This window comes from Scyliorhinus torazame, chromosome 8 (genome assembly GCF_047496885.1).
Source record: "Scyliorhinus torazame isolate Kashiwa2021f chromosome 8, sScyTor2.1, whole genome shotgun sequence".
Classification (NCBI taxonomy): Eukaryota; Metazoa; Chordata; class Chondrichthyes; order Carcharhiniformes; family Scyliorhinidae; genus Scyliorhinus; species Scyliorhinus torazame.
Genome location: NC_092714.1, coordinates 162,902,194 through 162,925,008, shown reverse-complemented (window position 1 = coordinate 162,925,008; position 22,815 = coordinate 162,902,194). Strand labels below are relative to the sequence as shown.

At 54.5% G+C, this 22,815-nt stretch overlaps 1 protein-coding gene across 1 annotated transcript in view; it reads right to left on the bottom strand.

Annotated features, from left to right (window-relative positions):
- Positions 1 to 22,815, bottom strand: part of LOC140428891 (synaptonemal complex protein 2-like) — a 573,438-nt gene that overhangs the window by 179,582 nt on the left and 371,041 nt on the right. Inside the window, exon 12 of the mRNA XM_072515538.1 lies at positions 406 to 480. Coding sequence (XP_072371639.1) covers positions 406 to 480 — 75 coding nt within the window. The remainder of the gene's footprint in view (positions 1 to 405; positions 481 to 22,815) is intronic.

Genomic DNA, 22,815 nt, shown 5'->3' with positions numbered 1-22,815 from the left:
CATCATGGTGCAAACACACATACACACTGATGGACAGATCAACGGACCAATCAACACACACGCAACATCACAGCCAATCACAAGCAACAGCACACGCACTATAAAACGGGGAACACCACAGTTCCCGCTCATTCCAGCAGGAGACAGCTCAGGGCACAGAGCTCACAGCAAGCCACTGAGACATACACCATGTGCTGAATGTCTCTCTAAGATAGTGTTAGGGCTGGGTCCACAGGTTAAAGGGTAAAGAACGAACCACAGTCATAAGTTTACAGATGTTGTTATTGATAGTAATGAAACAGAGTTGTACCATCTGCAACCGTGTTGGTTCGTCTGTATAGCGGAACACCCAACACGACAATCGCCATTGTATTGAAAAAAACTTTTTGACTGAAGAAACATTACCTGTGAACTATTCCCATCAAAGATCACATGGACTGCTGTTTTTACTTCAGAAATCCTGTCTTTCATTGCCATTCCCTGGAAATGAACAAAACAATCCTCAATTTCCCAAAGGAATTGTTTACTATTCCGGAAATTCTTATGTTAATGGACAATTTAGATTGTAGCCTATCTAATTTGAATGTTTAAAAACATTTTTTTAATGTAAATTTAGAGTACCCAATTCATCTTTTTCAATTAAGGGGCTATTTAGTGTGGCCAATCCACCTACCCTGCACATCTTTGGGTTGTGGGGACCAAACCCACGCAAACACGGCAGTCAGCGCCGTGGGCAATTTCGCCCGGATTGGCATGCAGTGCCGCAAAAAACTCCACGAGCTCCTCAACGCAGCCAGGGTGAGTGAGTTGCTCCATGCCCCTACCACTAACACCACCCCCCCCCCCCCACACACCCGTAACTTGGCCCCTCCCCCACCCTGCCCCACATGCGAGCACCCATTCCATCCGCCATGGCCAGGTCCCAAGCCACTGAGGCTACCATCCACCCAACCCCTGGACTGCATGCATCGGACCATCTAACGGTGTTGTTGTTTGTGTTCGGCCTCCCCCCCCCCCCCCGCCCGCACCCAGGCTGCACACAACTGGCGGGAGTGGGAGAAGACTGGAAGGTGAGCAGCAGACCTGCAACCCCACACCATGCCTGAGCAGAGGTCACTGGATGTGGTCAGCGGCCCGGAGGAAAGGGAGGTCCCCGAGGTGGAGTTCGGCGGCGTGCGAGGAAGTGAACTTATTTGCGGATCCCCATGACACGCATGTGGACACCCACACCCCCCTCAATCCACAACTCCATCACACCCCTCAGAGCGCAGAGAATCCAGCCCGTGGGGTCTGTGCCCCTGGCCAGCACCTTCTCCCCTTCCCTCCTAGTCGGGGAACCTGGAGGCGATCAGAGCATCCCATGCTCGTTGGCTCTGGCGATAATGGGGCGCGGCCGCCCCTGCCTGCCCGGGCCCCATGTCCTGCTCATCATCCCCCTCCCCCGCATTCCCCTCGTCGAATGAGGCCTGCACTTCCTCCTCATCTTTCTCCTCCAGCATATCGCCCCTCTGCTGCGCGATGTTGTGGAGGATGCAGCAGGCCACCACGATGCAGGTGACCTGTTCAGCAGCATACTGGATGGCCCCTCCAGAGCGGTCCAGGCACCTGAAGTGTATCTTCAGGATGCTAAATTACCGCTCGATCTGACTTCTGGTCACTGTATGGCCATCGTTGTAGCGGTTCTCCGCGTCAGTCTGTGGCCTCCGGATAGGTGCCATCAGCCATGGCCGCAGCAGGTAACCCCTGTTGCCAAGGAGCCAACCCATTAGCCGGGGGTGTGCTCCTTGAACATGTCAGGGACTGCCGAGTAATAGGAATAACAGGAATGCGGAATATTTGGCTAATGGTAAAGTTCTTGAAAGTGTGGATGAGCAGAGGGATCTAGGTGTCCATGTACATAGATCCCTGAAAGTTGCCACCCAGGTTGATAGGGTTGTGAAGAAGGCCTATGGAGTGTTGGCCTTTATTGGTAGAGGGATTGAGTTCCGGAGTCGGGAGGTCATGTTGCAGCTGTACAGAACTCTGGTACGGCCGCATTTGGAGTATTGCGTACAGTTCTGGTCACCGCATTATAGGAAGGACGTGGAGGCTTTGGAGCGGGTGCAGAGGAGATTTACCAGGATGTTGCCTGGTATGGAGGGAAAATCTTATGAGGAAAGGCTGATGGACTTGAGGTTGTTTTCGTTGGAGAGAAGAAGGTTAAGAGGAGACTTAATAGAGGCATACAAAATGATCAAGGGGTTGGATAGGGTGGACAGTGAGAGCCTTCTCCCGCGGATGGATATGGCTGGGACGAGGGGACATAACTTTAAACTGAGGGGTAATAGATATAGGACAGAGGTCAGAGGTAGGTTCTTTACGCAAAGAGTAGTGAGGCCGTGGAATGCCCTACCTGCTACAGTAGTGAACTCGCCAACATTGAGGGCATTTAAAAGTTTATTGGATAAACATATGGATGATAATGGCATAGTGTAGGTTAGATGGCTTTTGTTTCGGTGCAACATCGGGGGCCGAAGGGCCTGTCCTGCGCTGTATTGTTCTATGTTCTATGTTCTATGAGTGTACCAGGATGAAGGAATCGTGCACAATGCCCGGGTATCAGGCGCAGAGGTGCACAGCCTATGGTCATAGACCAGCTGGATGTTCATTGGGTGGAACCACTTTCGGTTAGTGTAGAGCGACTTGTTATCTGCAGGTGCCTGAAGGGTGACATGCATCCCGTCTATCGCCCCTTGGACTCGGGGCATCCCGGCAATGGTAGCGAAACCCGCTGCTCGGGCATCCTGGTGGGCTCGGTCTACATCAAAATGAATGTTGGGAAATGGGGGTTGGGAACCGGAATTGTAGCTCCAGTATACAGGAGGTTGAGAGTAGTGAGGTCATGAGTAAGGTATCAAGGTTGCAGGAGTGTACCAGCAGGCAGGAAGGTGGTTTGAAGTGTGTCTACTTCAACGCCAGGAACATCCGGAATAAGGTGGGTGAACTAGCAGCATGGATTGGTACCTGGGACTTCGATGTTGTGGCCATTTCGGAGACATGGATAGAGCAGGGACAGGAATGGTTGTTGCAGTCCCGGGGTTTAGATATTTCAGTAAGCTCAGGGAAGGTGGTAAAAGAGGGGGAGGCATGGCATTGTTAGTCAAGGACAGTAATCAAGGACACGCAGTAGCTGCATTTCACAGGTCAAGGAGTCACAGCCTGAGTGAGAGAGATACAGACCGAGTGAGAATTTGGTAATTTGGTGCAGTGAGGTAACCAGGAAAGGTAAGTGGTTAATCTAATTTTGCTGTTTTTCAGTTAAAAGTGCAGTGTAGATTAGTGTCTGATTGGCTGAAGCTGCCCCCACCCTAATTGCTGAGAGGCAGTTATCCGGCAGTCACCTGAGGCCTGTTAAGGGGCACAAAGGTACACATTGTTTTCTTCTCTTTGATGTTTTAGTGTGAGTCATCCTAAAGTCTGTATAAAAGACAGACAGAAAGTGCACATTAGTAAGCATTGCGCAGGTCAAGGAGTCACAGCCTGAGTGAGAGAGATACAGACCGAGTGAGAATTTGGTAATTTGGTGCAGTGAGGTAATTCGGTGAAGAGTGGGAAAAGGTGCTTTTTCCCTACTGTTTTGTTCTCTCTCTTTCTTCGGGCCTAAGTTCGGGAGCCGTTCGGAGGAGGAGGAGCAGTCTCTGTGAGTATAAAAACCTAACGGTAACTTCCTGTTTTCCAGTTTTTTTCCCAAAAGTGACGTCAGAGGGAAGCTGTGATCTGAGTGGTTGACAGCAAATCTGCCCCAAATTTAAAAAAAAAACACAGCTAAACTCGTAAACTTAAATTAAACTAATTAATTAATTAGTGATGGCTGGTCAGGTGATGTGCTTGAGCTGCTTGATGTGGGAGCTGGCAGATCCCATTGCGAGCTGCAGCGACCACATCTGCAGTAAGTGTTGGCTGCTCGAAGAGCTCCGGCTCAGAGTTGATGAGCTGGAGTCTGAGCTTCAAACACTGAGGCACATCCGGGAGGGGGAGACTTACCTGGACACTGTGTTTCAGGAGGCAGTCACACCTGTCAGAGTAAGTAGTTTAAATCCTGCCAGTGGCCAGGGACAGCAGGGTGTGACTGCAAGTCAGGCAGGTAAAGGGAACCAGCAGTCAGGAACTCGGGAGCCTCAGCCCTTGACTCTGTCCAACAGGTATGAGGCACTTGCTCCCTGTGTGGATGGCGAACAGGGCTGCAGGAAGGATGAGTCAGCTGACATGGTTCAGCAGGCCATTCAAGGGGAGGGAGTAAATAGGCAAGTTGTAGTTGTAGGGGATTCTATTATTAGGGGGATAGATAGTATCCTTTGTGAGCAGGATAAAGAGTCCTGCATGGTATGTTGCCTGCCCGGTGCTAGGGTGCGGGACATCTCTGACCGGCTTGAAAGGATACTGGAGAGGGAGGGGGAGGATCCAGTTGTTGTGGTCCATGTCGGTACCAACAACATAGGCAAGTCTAGGAAAGAGGACCTGTTTAGAGATTATAAAGAGCGAGGATTCAAATTAAAAAACAGGTCCTCAAGGGTCATAATCTCCGGATTACTGCCCGAGCCACGTGCAAATTGGCATAGGGAGGCAAGAATCAGGGAAGTTAACACGTGGCTGAAAGAGTGGTGTGGGAAAGAGGGGTTCCTTTTCATGGGACACTGGCATCAGTTTTGGGACAGGGGGGACCTATACCGTTGGGATGGTCTCCACCTGAACCGAGCTGGGACCAGTGTTCTGGCGAAAAGAGTAAATAGGGTGGTCAATAGGACTTTAAACTAAAGATTGGGGGGGGGGAAGGGAAAGTCAGGGAATCAAGAGGTGAAGTAATCAGTGGGAAGCGTAGCTGCTTAGGGATACAAAAAAGCACGAAAAGACAAAACTCAGGAGAGGTTACGATAGTCCCCATCCCACAAAATATGACACAGTGTATGGAAAGGCTCAGTAAACCAAGGTCCACCACACTAAGAAATCAAAAAGGGACGGTCAATAGAGAATTAAAGGTGCTATATTTAAATGCACGCAGTGTACGGAACAAGGTAGATGAGCTTGTGGCCCAGATTGTGACTGGCAGGTATGATGTGGTAGGCATCACAGAGACATGGTTGTAGGGGGTTCAGGACTGGCATTTAAACATCCAGGGATTCACACCCTATCGAAAAGACAGGGAGGTGGGCAGAGGGGGCGGGGTTGCCTTGTTAATTAGGAATGAAATTAAATCAACAGCACTAAATGACATAGGGTCAGATGATGTGGAGTCTGTGTGGGTAGAGTTGAGGAATCACAAAGGCAAAAAAACCATAATGGGAGTTATGTACAGGCCTCCTAACAGTGGCCAGGACCGGGGGCACAAAATGCACCACGAAATAGAAAGTGCATGTCAGAAAGGCAAGGTCACAGTGATCATGGGGGACTTTAATATGCAGGTGGACTGGGTAAATAATGCTGCCAGTGGACCCAAGGAAAGGGAATTCATTGAATGTTTACAGGAGGGCTTTTTGGAACAGCTTGTGATGGAGCCCACGAGGGAACAGGCCATTCTGGACTTAGTGTTATGTAATGAGCCAGACTTGATTAAAGATCTTAAAGTAAGGGAGCACTTAGGAGGCAGTGATCATAATATGGTCGAATTCAATCTCCAATTTGAAAGAAAGAAGGTAGAATCAGATGTAAAGGTGTTACAGTTAAATAAAGGTAACTACAGGGGCATGAGGGAGGAACTGACGAAAATCAACTGGGAGCAGAGCCTAGTGGGAAAGACAGTAGAACAGCAATGGCAGGAGTTTCTGGGAGTAATTGAGGACACAGTACAGAGGTTCATCCCAAAGAAAAGAAAGGTTATCAGAGGGGGGATTAGGCAGCCATGGCTGACAAAGGAAGTTAGGGAATGCATCAAAGCAAAAGAGAAAGCCTATAATGTGGCAAAGAGTAGTGGGAAGTCAGAAGATTGGGAAGGCTACAAAAACAAACAGAGGATAACAAAGAGAGAAATAAGGAAAGAGAGGATCAAATATGAAGGTAGGCTAGCCAGTAACATTAGGAATGATAGTAAAAGTTTCTTTAAATACATTAAAAACAAACGGGAGGCAAAAGTTGACATTGGGCCGCTCCAAAATGACGCTGGTAATTTTGTGATGGGAGACAAGGAAATAGCTGAGGAACTAAATAAGTACTTTGCGTCAGTCTTCACAGTAGAAGACATGAGTAATATCCCAACAATTCCGGAGAGTCAGGGTGCAGAGTTGAATATGGTAGCTATCACAAAGGAGAAAGTGCTAGAGAAACTAAGAGGTCTAAAAATTGATAAATCTCCGGGCCCAGATGGACTACATCCTAGTGTTCTAAAGGAGCTAGCTGAAGAAATAGTGGAGGCGTTAGTTATGATCTTTCAAAAGTCACTGGAGTCAGGGAAAGTCCCAGAGGATTGGAAAATCGCTGTTGTAACCCCCCTGTTCAAGAAGGGAACAAGGAAAAAGATGGAAAATTATAGGCCAATTAGCCTAACCTCGGTTGTTGGCAAGATTCTAGAATCCATTGTTAAGGATGAGATTTCTAAATTCTTGGAAGTGCAGGGTCAGATTAGGACAAGTCAGCATAGATTTAGTAAGGGGAGGTCGTGCCTGACAAACCTGTTAGAGTTCTTTGAAGAGATAAAAAATAGGTTAGACCAAGGAGAGCCAATGGATGTTATCTATCTTGACTTCCAAAAGACCTTTGATAAGGTGCCTCACGGGAGACTGCTGAGTAAAACAAGGGCCCATGGTATTCGAGGCAAGGTACTAACATGGATTGACGATTGGCTGTCAGGCAGAAGGCAGAGAGTTGGGATAAAAGGTTCTTTTTCGGAATGGCAACCGGTGACGAGTGGTGTCCCGCAGGGTTCAGTGTTGGGGACACAGCTGTTCTCTTTATATATTAACGATCTAGATGACGGGACTGGGGGCATTCTGGCTAAGTTTGCCGATGATACAAAGATAGGTGGAGGGGCAGGTAGTATGGAGGAGGTGGGGAGGCTGCAGAAAGATTTAGACAGTTTAGGAGAGTGGTCCAAGAAATGGCTGATGAAATTCAACGTGGGCAAGTGCGAGGTCTTGCACTTTGGAAAAAAGAATAGAGGCATGGACTATTTTCTAAACGGTGACAAAATTCATAATGCTGAAGTGCAAAGGGACTTGGGAGTCCTAGTCCAGGATTCTCTAAAGGTAAACTTGCAGGTTGAGTCCGTAATTAAGAAAGCAAATGCAATGTTGTCATTCATCTCAAGAGGCTTGGAATATAAAAGCGGGGATGTACTTCTGAAGCTTTATAAAGCATTAGTTAGGCCCCATTTAGAATACTGTGAGCAATTTTGGGCCCCACACCTCAGAAAGGACATACTGGCACTGGAGCGGGTCCAGCGGAGATTCACACGGATGATCCCAGGAATGGTAGGCCTAACATACGATGAACGTCTGAGGATCCTGGAATTACAGGTCCACAGGTCATTGAAAGGGGCAACACAGGTGGAGAAGGTAGTCAAGAAGGCATACGGCATGCTTGCCTTCATTGGCCGGGGCATTGAGTGTAAGAATTGGCAGGTCATGTTGCAGCTGTATAGAACCTTAGTTAGGCCACACTTGGAGTATAGTGTTCAATTCTGGTCGTCACACTACCAGAGGCTTTAGAGAGGGTGCAGAAGAGATTTACCAGAATGTTGCCTGGTATGGAGGGCATAAGCTATGAGGAGCGATTGAATAAACTCGGTTTGTTCTCACTGGAACGAAGGAGGTTGAGGGGCGACCTGATAGAGGTATACAAAATTATGAGGGGCATAGACAGAGTGGATAGTCAGAGGCTTTTCCCCAGGGTAGAGGGGTCAATTACTAGGGGGCATAGGTTTAAGGTGAGAGGGGCAAGGTTTAGAGTAGATGTACGAGGCAAGTTTTTTACGCAGAGGGTAGTGGGTGCCTGGAACTCACTACCGGAGGAGGTAGTGGAAGCAGGGACGATAGGGACATTTAAGGGGCATCTTGACAAATATATGAATAGGATGGGAATAGAAGGATACGGACCCAGGAAGTGTAGAAGATTGTAGTTTAGTCGGGCAGTATGGTCGGCACGGGCTTGGAGGGCCGAAGGGCCTGTTCCTGTGCTGTACATTTCTTTGTTCTTTGTTTGTATATTCATTGGAGTTTAGGAGGTTGAGGGGAGATCTAATAGAACCTTACAAGATAATGAATGGCTTAGATAGGGTGGATGTAGGGAAGTTGTTTCCATTAGCAGGGGAGACTAGGACCCGGGGGCACAGCCTTAGAATAAAAGGGAGTCACTTTAGAACAGGGATGAGGAGAGATTTCTTCAGCCAGAGAGTGGTGGGTCTGTGGAATTCATTGCCACAGAGGGCGGTGGAGGCCAGGACGTTGAGTGTCTTTAAGACAGAAGTTGATAAATTCTTGATTTCTCGAGGAATTAAGGGCTATGGAGAGAGAGCGGGTAAATGGAGTTGAAATCAGCCATGATTGAATGGTGGAGTGGACTCGATGGGCCGAATGGCCTTACTTCCGCTCCTATGTCTTACGGTCTTATGGTAATACGGTGGCAGAAAGGACGTTCGATGAGGACTCGTGTAGACGATGAGGTAGTATGGGCTGAGGTTAGAAACAGGAAAGGAGGTCACCCTGTTGGGAATTTTCTATAGGCCTCTGAAAAGTTCCAGAGATGTAGAGGAAAGGATTGCAAAGATGATTCTGGATAGGAGCAAAAGCAACAGGGTAGTTGTTATGGGGGACTTTAACTTTCCAAATATTGACGGGAAAACGCTATAGTTCGAGTACTTTAGATGGGTCCGTTTTTATTCAATGTGTGCAGGAGGGTTTCCTGACACAGTATGTAGATAGGCCAACAAGAGGCAAGGCCACATTGGATTTGGTACTGGGTAATGAACCAGGCCAGGTGTTAGATTTGGAGGTAGTGACCACAATTCGGTTACGTTTACTTCAGCGATAGAAAGGGAGAGGTATATAACGCAGGGCAGGAGTTATAGCTGGGGGAAAGGAATTATGATGCGATGAGGCAAGAGGTAGGATGCATAGGATGGGGAAGGAAACTGCAGGGGATGGGCACAATGGAAATGTGGAGCTTGTTCAAGGAACAGCTACTGCGTGTCCTTGATAAGTATGTACCTGTCAGGCAGGGAGGAAGTGGTCGAGTGAGGGAACCGTGGTTTACTAAAGTAGTTGAATCACTTGTCAAGAGGAAGAAGGAGGCTTATGTAAAGATGAGACGTGAAGGTTCAGTTAGGGCGCTCGAGAGTTACAAGTTAGCTAGGAAGAACCTAAAGAGAGAGCTAAGAAGAGCCAGGAGGGGACATGAGAAGTCCTTGGTCGGTAGGATCAAGGATAGTCGATTTCAGCGGGAGCGGAACAGGTTAGTCAATTTCAGCGGGAGCAGTGCGCAAGTTATTTCTGGGAGGTAAGTCTCTCCTTTAAAAACACTAGTCTTTGCAGGAGCAGGCCAGTCGATTTCAGCGGGAGAGGAGCAGGTTAGTCAATTTCAGCGGGAGCAGTGCGCAAGTGATTTCTGGGAGGTAAGTCTCTCCTTTAAAAACACTTGTCTTTGTAGGAGCAGGCCAGTCGATTTCAGCGGGAGCGGAGCAGGTTAGTCAATTTCAGCGGGAGCAGTGCGCAAGTGATTTCTGGGAGGTAAGTCTCTCCTTTAAAAACACTTGTCTTTGCAGGAGCAGGCCAGTCGATTTCAGCGGGAGCGGAGCAGGTTAGTACCATATTTTATTATTATTATTACTATTTTTTAAAATTTAATTTAGTTGTTAGCCAGATCTTGGTAGAAAGTTAGAGGGATGGCAGGGAAGGGAGTGCAATGTTCCTCCTGCAGGATGTTTGAGGTGAGGGATGCCGTTAGTGTCCCTGCTGATTTTACCTGCAGGAAGTGCTGCCATCTCCAGCTCCTCCAAGACCGAGTTAGGGAACTGGAGCTGGAGTTGGAAGAACTTCGGATCATTCGGGAGGCAGAGGGGGTCATAGATAGCAGCTTCAGGGAATTAGTTACACCAAAGATTGGAGATAGATGGGTAACTGTAAGAGGGACTGGGAAAAAGCAGTCAGTGCAGGGATCCCCTGCGGTCGTTCCCCTGAGAAACAAGTATACCGCTTTGGATACCTGTGGGGGGGGGGACTTACCAGGGGTAAGCCATGGGGTACGGGCCTCTGGCACGGAGTCTGTCCCTGTTGCTCAGAAGGGAAGGGGGGAGAGGAGCAGAGCATTAGTAATTGGGGACTCGATAGTCAGGGGCACAGATAGGAGATTTTGTGGGAGCGTGAGAGACTCACGTTTGGTATGTTGCCTCCCAGGTGCAAATGTACGTGATGTCTCGGATCGTGTTTTCCGGGTCCTTAGGGGGAGGGGGAGCAACCCCAAGTCGTGGTTCCACATTGGCACTAACGACATAGGTAGGAAAGGGGACAAGGATGTCAGGCAGGCTTTCAGGGAGCTAGGATGGAAGCTCAGAACTAGAACAAACAGAGTTGTTATCTCTGGGTTGTTGCCCGTGCCACGTGATAGTGAGATGAGGAATAGGGAGAGAGAGCAATTAAACACGTGGCTACAGGGATGGTGCAGGCGGGAGGGATTCAGATTTCTGGATAACTGGGGCTCTTTCTGGGGAAGGTGGGACCTCTACAGACAGGATGGTCTACATCTGAACCTGAGGGGCACAAATATCCTGGGGGGGAGATTTGTTAGTGCTCTTTGGGGGGGGTTTAAACTAATGCAGCAGGGGCATGGGAACCTGGGGCGTCATTCTCCGACCCCCCGCCGGGTCGGAGAATGGCCGTTGGCCGCCGTGAATCCCGCCCCCGCCGAAGTCTCTGAAGGGAGAAAAGTCGGCGGGGCGTTAATGGCGCCGCTGCCGCGGAGAATGTCACGGGTCTGCGCAAGGCAGCCGATTTTCGGCCTGCCGATATTCTCCCTTCCGGATGGGCCGAAGTCCCGTCGACGTGATGACCGTTCACGTCGACGTGAATCAAACCTCCTTTTCATCGGCGTGACCCGGTGCTCCAGGCTCACGCCGACCAGCGAGGAGGTGAGTGACGGCCTGGGTGGTTGGCTCTGGGCAGGAAATGGCGTGGCCGCAGACTGATTGCGTGAGGAGAGGTGTGTCTCGGCTTGTGTGTGTGTGTGTGCGGCGGGGGAGGGGGGGGGGGTGGTTAGAGTAGGCTGGGCTCCGGGGGAGTGCCGGGAGGGGGTCCGTGCCGGGGTGGAGGTTGGGGGTTGGGGGGGGGTCCGTGCCGGGGTGGAGGTTGGGGGGGGGGGGGTCCGTGCCGGGGTGGATGTTGGGGGGGGGGGGTCCGTGCCGGGGTGGAGGTTGGGGGGGGGGGGGGTCCGTGCCGGGGTGGAGGTTGGGGGGGGGGTCCGTGCCGGAGTGGAGGTTGGGGGTTGGGGTCCGTGCCGGGGCGGAGGTTGGGGGTTGGGGGGGGGGTCCGTGCCGGGGTGGAGGTTGGGGGGAGGGTCCGTGCCGGGGTGGAGGTTGGGGGTTGGGGGGGGGTCCGTGCCGGGGTGGAGGTTGGGGGGGGGGGGTCCGTGCCGGGGTGGAGGTTGGGGGGGGGGTCCGTGCCGGGGTGGAGGTTGGGGGTTGGGGTCCGTGCCGGGGTGGAGGTTGGGGGTTGGGCGGGGGTCCGTGCTGGGGTGGAGGTTGGGGAGGGGGTCCGTGCCGGGGTGGAGGTTGGGGAGGGGGTCCGTGCCGGGGTGGAGGTTGGGGAGGGGGTCCGTGCCGGGGTGGAGTTTGGGGGGGGGGGTCCGTGCCGGGGTGGAGGTTGGGGGTTGGGGGGGGGGGTCCGTGCCGGGGTGGAGGTTGGGGGGGGGGTCCGTGCCGGGGTGGAGGTTGGGGGTTGGGGGGGGGTCCGTGCTGGGGTGGAGGTTGGGGAGGGGGTCCGTGCCGGGGTGGAGGTTGGGGAGGGGGTCCGTGCCGGGGTGGAGGTTGGGGAGGGGGTCCGTGTCGGGGTGGAGGTTGGGGGGGGGGGGGTCCGTGCCGGGGTGGAGGTTGGGGGTTGGGGGAGGGTCCGTGCCGGGGTGGAGGTTGGGGGGGGGGGGGGTTCCGTGCCGGGGTGGAGGTTGGGGGGTCCCGTCGACGTGATGACCGTTCACGTCGACGTGAATCAAACCTCCTTTTCATCGGCGTGACCCGGTGCTCCAGGCTCACGCCGACCAGCGAGGAGGTGAGTGACGGCCTGGGGGGTTGGGTCTGGGCAGGAAATGGCGTGGCCGCAGACTGATTGCGTGAGGAGAGGTGTGTCTCGGCTTGTGTGTGTGTGTGTGCGGCGGGGGAGGGGGGGGGTGGTTAGAGTAGGCTGGGCTCCGGGGGAGTGCCGGGAGGGGGTCCGTGCCGGGGTGGAGGTTGGGGGTTGGGGGGGTCCGTGCCGGGGTGGAGGTTGGGGGGGGGGGGTCCGTGCCGGGGTGGATGTTGGGGGGGGGTCCGTGCCGGGGTGGAGGTTGGGGGGGGGGGTCCGTGCCGGGGTGGAGGTTGGGGGGGGGGGTCCGTGCCGGGGTGGAGGTTGGGGGTTGGGGTCCGTGCCGGGGCGGAGGTTGGGGGTTGGGGGGGGGTCCGTGCCGGGGTGGAGGTTGGGGGGGAGGGTCCGTGCCGGGGTGGAGGTTGGGGGTTGGGGGGGGGGGTCCGTGCCGGGGTGGAGGGGGGGTCCGTGCCGGGGTGGAGGTTGGGGGGGGGGGTCCGTGCCGGGGTGGAGGTTGGGGGTTGGGGTCCGTGCCGGGGTGGAGGTTGGGGGGGGGTCCGTGCTGGGGTGGAGGTTGGGGAGGGGGTCCGTGCCGGGGTGGAGGTTGGGGAGGGGGTCCGTGCCGGGGTGGAGGTTGGGGAGGGGGTCCGTGCCGGGGTGGAGGTTGGGGGGGGGGGTCCGTGCCGGGGTGGAGGTTGGGGGTTGGGGGGGGGGTCCGTGCCGGGGTGGAGGTTGGGGGGGGGGGTCCGTGCCGGGGTGGAGGTTGGGGGTTGGGGGGGGGTCCGTGCTGGGGTGGAGGTTGGGGAGGGGGTCCGTGCCGGGGTGGAGGTTGGGGAGGGGGTCCGTGCCGGGGTGGAGGTTGGGGAGGGGGTCCGTGCCGGGGTGGAGGTTGGGGGGGGGGGTCCGTGCCGGGGTGGAGGTTGGGGGTTGGGGGGGGGTCCGTGCCGGGGTGGAGGTTGGGGGGGGGGGGGGGGTCCGTGCCGGGGTGGAGGTTGGGGGGGGGGGGGGTCCGTGCCGGGGTGGGTGATGGGAGGGCAAATGAGTTGGTCCACCTGGCCAGGTGCCAGCCTCCAACAGTTGGACCCATGCGGTCCATGCCACCTGGCTGGGGGGAGGAGGGGATATGGGCAATGATGACATGTCGTCGTTCCCCTCCCCCCCACCAGGCCGTCATGTTTTCAGACCATCCAGCGATGTTGGCCGCCGTGGTGGCAGCCGCTCATGTCTATGTTGCCCTGGATGAGGAGGAGGAGGAGGAGGAGCGTGCCAGAGAGGCGGCGCATGCTGCCGCAGAGGGGCAGGCGGAAGCCGCCCAGGCTGGAGGGACACCTGACCGACAGGACGAGGAGGGGGAGGAGGACGTCGCGGCCCCACGGCAACGGAGGCACCCGAGGGCGCCCCGTGTGTACCGGCCCCGGCAGTCATACCAGGACCTCACGGACCGGGAATGCAGGAGGAGACTCCGGATGAGCCGGGAAACCGTGGCACACATCTGCCACCTGCTGGCACACCTGTCACCGCGTGGCACTGGCGGGGGACACCCTCTCCCCGTGTCCGTCAAGGTTACGGTGGCCCTGAACTTTTATGCAACGGGGTCATTCCAGGCACCGAGTGGGGACCTGTCCGGCATATCGCAGACATCGGTGCATCGGTGCATCCGGGCAGTGACAGATGCCCTTTATGCCATGGCGCACCGCTACATCTGCTTCCCCGTGGACCGGGCCAGCCAAGATGCCCGGGCCGTGGGCTTCTCTGCCGTTGCCGGGTTCCCCATGGTCCAGGGCGCGATCAATGGGATGCACGTCGCCGTGCGGCCACCTGCAGAGAACAGGGCCGTGTTCACTAATAGGAAGGGGACCTATTCAATGAACGTACAGGTGGTCTGCGACCACCGCATGATGATCCTGCACGTCTGCGCCCGTCACCCAGGCAGTGTACACGACTCATTCGTGTTGTCGCGGTCATCCATCCCCGGCATGTACGAGGGACGCCATCCCCGGCTGAGGGGCTGGTTGCTGGGCGACAGGGGCTACCCATTGCGATCGTGGCTGATGACGCCTATACGGAGGCCACGCAATGAGGCGGAGAACCGCTACAATGATGCCCATGTAGCGACAAGGGGAGTGATCGAGAGGTGCTTTGGCGTGCTGAAGATGCGTTTCAGGTGCCTGGACCTCTCTGGGGGCGCCCTCCAGTATCGGTCAGATAGGGTCGGCCGCAACATTGTGGTGTGCTGCGTCCTGCACAACATAGCCCAGCAGAGGGGCGATGTGCCGCAGGCAGAGGAGGGCGGAGTGGAGGAGCAGCAGGAAGAGGCCCAGTCCTCCCCAGATGAGGGGGATGGGGGCAATGGTCAGGGCAGACGGGGTAGACACAGGCGGGTGGCTGTCCACCGTTACCGGCTGGCCCAGCGGGCACGGGACAGACTGATAGACGCCCGCTTCACTGACTAGATGGGCGTGGGAATCGGGTAGTATGGCCACAGACCGCACACCATGACAACAGCCGACCACCCACACCCCCCACCCATCCACCCACCCAGCACCTTCACCCCCCTCCCCAACCCCACACACCCCACCCGCATGCACACCACCCCCCCACCCCCAATTGCCGATCCACCAGCGGCACAACGGGCCGGGCTCACCCAGTTGCGGGTGGACGCGTGTCTATCGCAGGCCATGGAGAATGATGACAACCCGCCTCCGATGAGCTCCTGGCTCTACATCGTTGGACTATGTCTGACCCATGGCCACAGTACCACCATCCACCCGGACCATCCCTGCATGCGGCTGTGACACTGCAGCGCACGGTCCCGTCCTCTGCCCGGGGGATGTTGATGGCGGCCCAGGGGGAAGGGGGCAGACTCACCTGGGGCTGAGGTAAGACCACCCCTCACACACACACTTGCGCTCAACGTACATGACACCCCCGCACACTTTGGACAGAGCACAAAGGCAGCTTCGGTAGGTGTAACATTGACTTTAATAACCAAAGGAGTTCATGCACGTGCCCTAGCCCCTAAAACTCATCTGTGCCCTGCACCCGTGCCAACTTACTCAGTGTCTAATTGTTTGGCCTTACGGGCCCTTTGACTACGTCTACGTGGATCCCCAGACGGTACAGCAGAACTGGAGGTGGACTCCTGTGATTCCTGCCCTCTGACACTGGATCCCTTTGGCGGCCGTTTCCTGGGGCGTCCTGGCCTAGATGGGCCAGGCTGCGGCCCGGGCGACTGGGATGGCGAGCTGCCAGCCTGTCCTGCCCGTTGCCCACCCGATGCACCTGGGACGGAAGGGGGGGAGTCCGAGGTGTCGCGGTGTACCGGGACCTCCCCTACAGAGGGAGCCAGGATGGACCACACCACCTCCTCCTCCCTCGGGGTGCCCGATGGCCCCCAGGCCTCTACATGGGTGGGGGATGCGAACGGACTGGCCATCCGACGCGCCCCCGACATCTGGCGCTGCCAGTCCTGGAGGCCCGTGCTGGTATCGACAGGGGGTCTGCAGGTTTGCAGCCATGGAGCCCAGGGGGTTGTCGAACCCTGTCTGCGACAGTGCGACGCCAGCTCGCACATGGCCACTGGCGCCGATGCCCTCAGCGATGGCCTGCTGAGACTGGGCCATGGCCTGCAGAGACTGGGCTATGGCCTGCTGAGACTGGGCCATGGCCTGCAGAGACTGGGCTATGGCCTGCTGAGACTGGGCCATGGCCTGCTGAGACTGGGCCATGGCCTGCTGAGACTGGGCTATGGCGTTGAGCGCCTCTGCCATCTGGCGCTGGCACTGGCTCATGGCCTCCTGTGAGAGGGCAGCCATTTCCTGGGCCACAGACGCCGCCTGCACGGAAGGCCCCAGGCCTCGCAAACCGTTCCCCATGTCTGACACCGTCGCACCCATTGCCTCCACCGCGGACGCCACCCGTGCGGTGTCAGCCTGGGTGGCACGCATGACCGGGACCACTCCCAGCTCCTGGACGCGGGTGGACTCCTCCACCTGCGACCGCAGCCGCCGCAAGCCACCCGTCACCCTATTCGCTCGTCTCCGTGTCGGTGGTTGCATCGGATCTATGTGTGGGTGTGGTAATTGCAGGAACCCGGGATCCATCTGGGCGGCAGATGTTCGCTTGGCCTGGGCTGCCCTCCGACCGCCCGGTCCCTCTGCTGCTCCTACCTCCACCTGCTGTACCGGGACGGCTGTGTTGTGCGCACCAGTGAGTGTACCAGACGCCTCATCACTAAAGTGCCCAACCGTGGTGAGTGTTTCTGCGATGGTGGAGGGTATTGGTGACAGCAGTGGCGTTGTGTCGTGCTCTTCGTCCCACTCTGAGTCCATGGCACTTTGGGGTGGGGGTTCGTCTCCACCCATCCACTCTGAGTCACTGTCCGGTATTTCGTCTTCCCGGGTAGGGGTGTCCTGGGTAGTGGTGTCCCGGGTAGGGGTGTCCTGGGTAGTGGTGTCCCGGGTAGGGGTGTCCTGGATAGTGGTGTCCTGGGTAGTGGTGTCCTGGCTCGGATGTGACGGGGGCCTGTGGCTGCCCCCCTCATCGCTGGGTGGTCGCTCCCGCACGTGACGGGGGTGTCGTCTCCCTGTTGCTCCAGGTCTCTCCGTCTCCCGTGGTCTCCGAGGGGCATCCTGCGGGCGTCGCATGCTGGAGGGTGTGGGTCTCTCCGTCTCCCGTGGTCTCCGAGGGGCATCCTGCGGGCGGTCTGCATCTGCGGGGATGGGTGCCTGGACGTTTGGTCCTGCGATACACAATGAAGCATGCATGGTTAGACATCAGGCAGTGATCAGGTGATACGGGGGAGGGGGATATAGGGGAGGGGGGATATGGGGACGGGCTGTTGGTGGCTCACTTGCTCGTGGGGCCCCGACCTCTGCATCAGCAACCTCCCGGTCCTCAGGTCTGCCAGCCAGTTCCAGGGCCCTTTCCTCGTGTACGGTCAGTGGCCTCTCATCAGCGGGCCCTCCTCCAGTCCTCACATGCTCCCTATTGTTGTGTGCGCGCTTCTCCTGGGGGGGGGGGGGGGTGGTGGCAGGGGTAAAAGGCAACAGTGTTAGGCAGGTATATGAATGCACGCCATCGGTTGCGCGTGCATTGCAGAGGTTAAGGTTAGGGCTGGATTCACTTGGGGATATGGGGGAGGGGGGGTTATGGGGGATATGGGGGAGGGGGGATATGGGGGAGGGGGGAATATGGGGGAGGGGGGAATATGGGGGAGGGGGGAATATGGGGGATATGGGGAGGGGGGATATGGGGGAGGGGGGAATATGGGGGATATGGGGGAGGGGGGATATGGGGGAGGGGGGATATGGGGGAGGGGGGATATGGGGGATATGGGGAGGGGGGAATATGGGGGATATGGGGGAGGGGGGGATATGGGGGATATGGGGGAGGGGGCATATGGGGGAGGGGGGATATGGGGGAGGGGGGATATGGGAGATATGGGGGAGGGGGGGATATGGGGGAGGGGGGGATATGGGGGAGGGGGGACATGGGGAGGGGGGATATGGGGGAGGGGGTATATGGGGGAGGGGAGGATATGGGGGAGGGGGGGATTTGGGGGAGGGGGGATATGGGGGAGGGGGGATATGGGGGAGGGGGGATATGGGGGAGGGGGGATATGGGGGATATGGGGGAGGGGGGATATGGGGGATATGGGGGAGGGGGGGATATGGGGGAGGGGGTGATATGGGGGAGGGGGGGATTTGGGGGAGGGGGGATATGGGGGATATGGGGGAGGCTCACCCTGCCTGCTCTGACGAGGTTGTTCACCTTCTTGTGGCACTGGGTGCCTGTCCGTGGTGTTAGGGCCACAGCGGTGACGGCCTCTGCCACCTCCCTCCACAGACGCCGGCTGTGGCGTGGGGCAACTCTGCGGCCGTGCCCGGGATACAGGGCGTCCCTCCTCTGCTCCACCGCGTCCAGGAGCGCCTCCACATCGCGTGACTCAAACCTCGGGGCTGAGCGACGGCCAGCCATCAAGTCGGGTGTTGCGGTCGGCTGTTCCGGTCGGGTGGGGGGGAGCTGCGCGGCCTTATGAGCCGTCACGCTGTGCAGCGCGTATGACGCTGCACGGCGTGAACCACTGCGCAAGCGCGGATCCCGTTACGTCGCTGCTAGCCCATTTCGGGCCGCAGACTATCGGCCCATTTTTATGACGTGACGCAAGTGGGATTTGCGCCGTTTTTTGCGCCGATTGGCGGACTTTCCGCCGATAATGGAGAATTTCGCCCCTGGATTGTAGTTTTAGGGTAAGGGAGAATGAGAGTATAGAGGTCAGGAGCACAGATTTGACGTCGCAGGAGGGGGCCAGTGTTCAGGTAGGTGGTTTGAAGTGTGTCTACTTCAATGCCAGGAGTATACGAAACAAGGTAGGGGAACTGGCAGCATGGGTTGGTACCTGGGACTTCGATGTTGTGGCCATTTCGGAGACATGGATAGAGCAGGGACAGGACTGGATGTTGCAGGTTCCGGGGTTTAGGTGTTTTCGTAAGCTCAGAGAAGGAGGCAAAAGAGGGGGAGGTGTGGCGCTGCTAGTCAAGAGCAGTATTACGGTGGCGGGGAGGATGCTAGATGGGGACTCATCTTCCGAGGTAGTATGGGCTGAGGTTAGAAACATGAAAGGAGAGGTCACACTGTTGGGAGTCTTCTATAGGCCTCCAAATAGTTCTAGGGATGTAGAGGAAAGGATGGCGAGGATGATCCTGGATAAGAGCGAAAGTAACAGGGTAGTTATTATGGGAGACTTTAACTTTCCAAATATTGACTGGAAAAGATATAGTTCGAGTACATTAGATGGGTCCTTTTTTGTACAGTGTGTGCAGGAGGGTTTCCTGACACAATATGTTGACAGGCCAACAAGAGGCGAGGCCATGTTGGATTTGGTTTTGGGTGTTGGATTTGGAGGTAGGAGAGCACTTTGGGGACAGTGACCACAATTCGGTGACGTTTACGTTAATGATGGAAAGGGATAAGTATACACCGCAGGGCAAGAGTTCTTGCTGGGGGAAGGGCAATTATGATGCCATTAGACGTGACTTGGGGGGGATAAGGTGGAGAAGTAGGCTGCAAGTGTTGGGCACACTGGATAAGTGGAGCTTGTTCAAGGATCAGCTACTGCGTGTTCTTGATAAGTATGTACCGGTCAGGCAGGGAGGAAGGCGTCGAGCGAGGGAACCGTGGTTTACCAAAGAAGTGGAATCTCTTGTTAAGACGAAGAAGGAGGCCTATGTGAAGATGAGGTGTGAAGTTTCAGTTGGGGCGATGGATAGTTACAAGGTAGCGAGGAAGGATCTAAAGAGAGAGCTAAGACGAGCAAGGAGGGGACATGAAAAGTATTTGGCAGGTAGGATCAAGGAAAACCCAAAAGCTTTCTATAGGTATGTCAGGAATAAGCGAATGACTAGGGAAAGAGTAGGACCAGTCAAGGACAGGGATGGGAAGTTGTGTGTGGAGTCTGAAGAGATAGGCGAGATACTAAATGAATATTTTTCGTCAGTATTCACACAGGAAAAAGACAATGTTACCGAGGAGAATACTGAGATACAGGCTACTAGACTAGATGGGCTTGAGGTTCAGAAGGAGGAGGTGTGAGAAATTCAGGAAAGTGTGAAAATAGATAAGTCCCCTGGGCCGGATGGGATTTATCCGAGGATTCTCTGGGAGGCCAGGGAAGAGATTGCTGGACCTTTGGCTTTGATTTTTATGTCATCATTGGCTACAGGAATAGCGCCAGAGGACTGGAGGATAGCAAATGTGGTCCCTTTGTTCAAAAAGGGGAGCAGAGACAACCCCGGCAACTATAGACCGGTGAGCCTCACGTCTGTAGTGGGTAAAGTCTTGGAGGGGATTATAAGAGACAAGATTTATAATCATCTAGATAGGAATAATATGATCAGGGATAGTCAGCATGGCTTTGTGAAGGGTAGGTCATGCCTCACAAACCTTATCGAGTTCTTTGAGAAGGTGACTGAACAGGTAGACGAGGGTAGAGCAGTTGATGTGGTGTATATGGATTTCAGCAAAGCGTTTGATAAGGTTCCCCATGGTAGACTATTGCAGAAAATACGGAGGCTGGGGATTGAGGGTGATTTAGAGATGTGGATCAGAAATTGGCTAGCTGAAAGAAGACAGAGGGTGGTGGTTGATGGGAAATGTTCAGAATGGAGTTCAGTTACAAGTGGAGTACCACAAGGATCTGTTCTGGGGCCGTTGCTGTTTGTCATTTTTATCAATGACCTAGAGGAAGGCGCAGAAGAGTGGGTGAGTAAATTTGCAGACGATACTAAAGTCGGTGGTGTTGTCGATAGTGTGGAAGGATGTAGCAGGTTACAGAGGGATATAGATAAGCTGCAGAGCTGGGCTGAGAGGTGGCAAATGGAGTTTAATGTAGAGAAGTGTGAGGTGATTCACTTTGGAAGGAATAACAGGAATGCGGAATATTTGGCTAATGGTAAAGTTCTTGGAAGTGTGGATGAGCAGAGGGATCTAGGTGTCCATGTACATAGATCCCTGAAAGTTGCCACCCAGGTTGATAGGGTTGTGAAGAAGGCCTATGGAGTGCTGGCCTTTATTGGTAGAGGGATTGAGTTCCGGAGTCAGGAGGTCATGTTGCAGCTGTACAGAACTCTGGTACGGCCGCATTTGGAGTTTTGCGTACAGTTCTGGTCACCGCATTATAGGAAGGACGTGGAGGCGGGTGCAGAGGAGATTTACCAGGATGTTGCCTGGTATGGAGGGAAAATCTTATGAGGAAAGGCTGATGGACTTGAGGTTGTTTTCGTTGGAGAGAAGAAGGTTAAGAGGAGACTTAATAGAGGCATACAAAATGGTCAGGGGGTTGGATAGGGTGGACAGTGAGAGCCTTCTCCCGCGGATGGAAATGGCTGGCACGAGGGGACATAGCTTTAAACTGAGGGGTAATAGATATAGGACAGAGGTCAGAGGTAGGTTCTTTACGCAAAGAGTAGTGAGGCCGTGGAATGCCCTACCTGCTACAGTAGTGAACTCGCCAACATTGAGGGCATTTAAAAGTTTATTGGATAAACATATGGATGATAATGGCATAGTGTAGGTTAGATGGCTTTTGTTTCGGTGCAACATCGTGGGCCGAAGGGCCTGTACTGCGCTGTATCGTTCTATGTTCTATAACCCTAAAGCTTTCTATAGGTACGTCAGGAATAAAAGAATGACTAGGGTAAGAGTAGGGTCAGTCAAGGACAGTAGTGGGAAGGTGTCTGTGGAGTCCGAGGAGAGAGGAGAGGTGCTAAATGAATATCATTTTGCTGAGCCTTTGGTTTTGATCTTTATGTCGTCATTGTCTACAGGAATAGTGCCAGAAGACTGGAGGATAGCAAATGTTGTCCCCTTGTTCAGGAACGGGAGTAGAGACAACCCTGGAGACAACTATAGACCAGTGAGCCTTACTTCTGGTGTGGGCAAGGTCTTGGAAAGGTTTATAAGAGATAAGATTTATAATCATCTAGAAAGGAATAATTTGATTAGGGATAGTCAACACGGTTTTGTGAAGGATAGGTCGTGCCTCACAAACCTTATTGAGTTCGTTGAGAAGGTGACCAAACAGGTGGACGAGGGTAAAGCAGTTGATGTGGCGTATATGGATTTCAGTAAAGTGTTTGAAAAGGTTCCCCACGGTAGGTTATTGCAGAAAATACGAAGGCATGGGAGCCAGGGTGATTTAGCAGTTTGGATCAGAAATTGGCTAGCTGTAAGAAGACAGAGGGTGGTGGTTGTTGGGAAACGTTCAGCCTAGAGTTCAGTTACTAGTGGTGTACCACAAGGATCTGTTTTGGGGCCACTGCTGTTTGCCACTTTTATAAATGACCTGGAGGAGGGTGTAGAAGGATGGGTGAGTAAATTTGCAGATGACACTAAAGCCGGTGGAGTTCTGGACAGTGCGGAAGGATGTTGCAGGTTACAGAGAGACATAGATAAGCTGCAGAGCTGGGCTGAGAGGTGGCAAATGGAATTTAATGCAGAAAATTGTGAGGTGATTCATTTTGGAAGGAGTAACAGGAATACAGAGTACTGGGCTAATGGTAAGACTCTTGGTAGTGTGGATGAGCAGAAAGAACTCGGTGTCCATGTACATAGATCCCTGAAAGTTGCCACCCAGGTTGATAGGGTTGTTAAGAAGGCATACGGTGTGTTAGCTTTTATTGGTAGAGCGATTCAGTTTCAGAGCTATGAGGTCATGTTGCAGCTGTACAAAACTCTGGTGCGGCCGCATTTGGAGTATTGCGTGCAGTTCTGGTCGCCGCATTTTAAGAAGGATGTGGAAGCATTGGAAAGGGTGCAGAGATTTACCAGGATGTTGCCTGGTATGGAAGGAAGATCTTATGAGGAAAGGCTGAGCGACTTAAGGCTGTTTTCGTTAGAGAGAAGGTTAAGAGGTGACTTAATTGAGGCATACAAGATGATCAGAGGATTAGATAGAGTGGACAGTGAGAGCCTTTTACCTCGGATGGTGATGGCTAGCACGAGGGGACATAGCTTTAAATTGAGGGGAGATAGATATAAGACAGATGTCAGAGGTAGGTTCTTTACTCAGAGAGTAGTAGGG